The sequence below is a fragment of the Cyprinodon variegatus genome, unplaced genomic scaffold (genome assembly GCF_000732505.1).
Source record: "Cyprinodon variegatus isolate N-32 unplaced genomic scaffold, C_variegatus-1.0 Scaffold600, whole genome shotgun sequence".
In the NCBI taxonomy this organism is placed as follows: domain Eukaryota; kingdom Metazoa; phylum Chordata; class Actinopteri; order Cyprinodontiformes; family Cyprinodontidae; genus Cyprinodon; species Cyprinodon variegatus.
In genome coordinates, this window is record NW_015151053.1 from 334,673 (window position 1) to 336,418 (window position 1,746).

Sequence of the window (1,746 nt, forward strand, 5' to 3'; positions counted from 1 at the left end):
TTTTGCACAAACAGCAACAGTCCAACTCCTAGATCTCAACAAGTTATCCACCGCTCACATCACATTCAAAATGAAAATTCTAAATAGTTTTAGGAACTTTAGGTCCATGGCTTCCTCAATTATCAGTTGTAACATTGATAAATCTGTATTTATTTTCATTGTAAAACTTTATTCAGATTTGGGCATTTTACTGTTTTCTATCAGCTACATGTTATATAGTCTCACAGTGCATCTTTGCTCTGAAATGGATCATGTTTATTAACAACTTAATGATCTAAAAATCAGATGTTACGGTTTCCTTCGTACCAGAGACAGATTTATAAACATTTTTATTATATAGAAACCATGTTTGCTGGAACTGCTGTGATGCTAACTAGCTTCACCCGTCTATAAGGGGTTGGAGGTCCTGAAATGAGTCTGACCTTCGTGACGGTGCTGATGTCCAGTAGGTCAGAACCTGGTCGTCCTCCATGTTTAGACGGTTGAACCTTTTGTTGCCGTTCCAGAAAAAGTTGCCTCAGCTGAAGAGCCTGGACCTGTTCAACTGCGAGGTGACCAACCTGGGCGACTACAGGGACTCCATCTTCACGCTCCTCCCTCAGCTCACCTACCTGGACGGCTACGACGTGGACGATTGCGAGGCGTCTGACTCCGACGGCGAGGGCGACGGCCTCGACGACGAAGACGAGGAAGGTAAGAGTTCGGCGGCTAAACGTCTGATCATTCATAATGTGGGGCAATGCTTTAAACTGAGCGTTTCTGGATCTCAGAGGGAGAGTCGGAGGAATTATCGGATGACGAAGATGAGGAAGACGTAGTGGCAGAAGAGGACGATGATGATGAGGACGACAGCGGTGATGATGAGGTCAGTTTCTAACTGGGAGAAACGCGGTAGAAGAGTCTGCTGCTGTTCCTCATCACGTTCTTTGTTCCCGCAGGACGGCGGCGTCAATGGAGAGGTAGACAGCGAGGAAGACGACGAGGAGGAGGATGAGGAAGATGACGGTGAGCTCAATCGCCATCCTTTACCTTTTTATTGTCATAAACACGCCTCACTGAAGCCGCCACAGGTTAAATGATTTAGAGTGGAGAGCAACCAGCTTCATACCTGTATAAAACTTTCATCTACAGGTAGAAAAGAAACGACATATTCTTTCATAGGTGCGGCACACAGGGATAAATGAACAAAATGAGGATATCATAAAGTCAACTTATATATGTTTTCTTATTTACGAACTCTACACCTTAGAAATTGAATCTTCTTTTCTGCCTCTTTTTATAAACAGCTGTGTGTACACTTCATCATTAACAGGCTGTGCGTGTGCGGTCCCAGGTTGGTTTTAAATTTGGATAATTATGCGTCTCGGTTCTGAACTCTACAGGTTCAGGTATAACTGAACCTGTAACCTATAACTAGTTTGGATAAATCAGACCCATGCAGGACTGTGAGGCGTTTAAAGCAGCGGTAGCTTCTAGAGCAACAGTTATTGAACGCCTCACACAGGTCTGGTACATTCATCATATGAACATGGAGACCAGAACTACACTGCAAAAACAGCAAATCTAAAAATAAGTAGAAATTTCTTAAAATGAGTGTTTTTGAGCTTTAATTTGATCAAATAATTAAGATTATTTGTCAATGGAATGAGTATTTTTACTCTTAGAACAAAATTGGATAATATAGACTTGAAATATGACATTACAATTGTTTTTTTTTTTTCTTATTTTAAATGTAAATTGTCTTAT

General features: G+C 41.4%; 1 protein-coding gene across 1 annotated transcript in view; it reads left to right on the forward strand.

The window, feature by feature from the left end:
* The window catches only part of LOC107096136 (acidic leucine-rich nuclear phosphoprotein 32 family member B-like), a 10,524-nt gene that overhangs the window by 6,100 nt on the left and 2,678 nt on the right, over nt 1-1,746 (forward strand). The window contains exons 4-6 of the mRNA XM_015392649.1: nt 507-693; nt 771-865; nt 939-1,005. Of these exons, the coding sequence (XP_015248135.1) occupies nt 507-693; nt 771-865; nt 939-1,005 (349 nt within the window). The remainder of the gene's footprint in view (nt 1-506; nt 694-770; nt 866-938; nt 1,006-1,746) is intronic.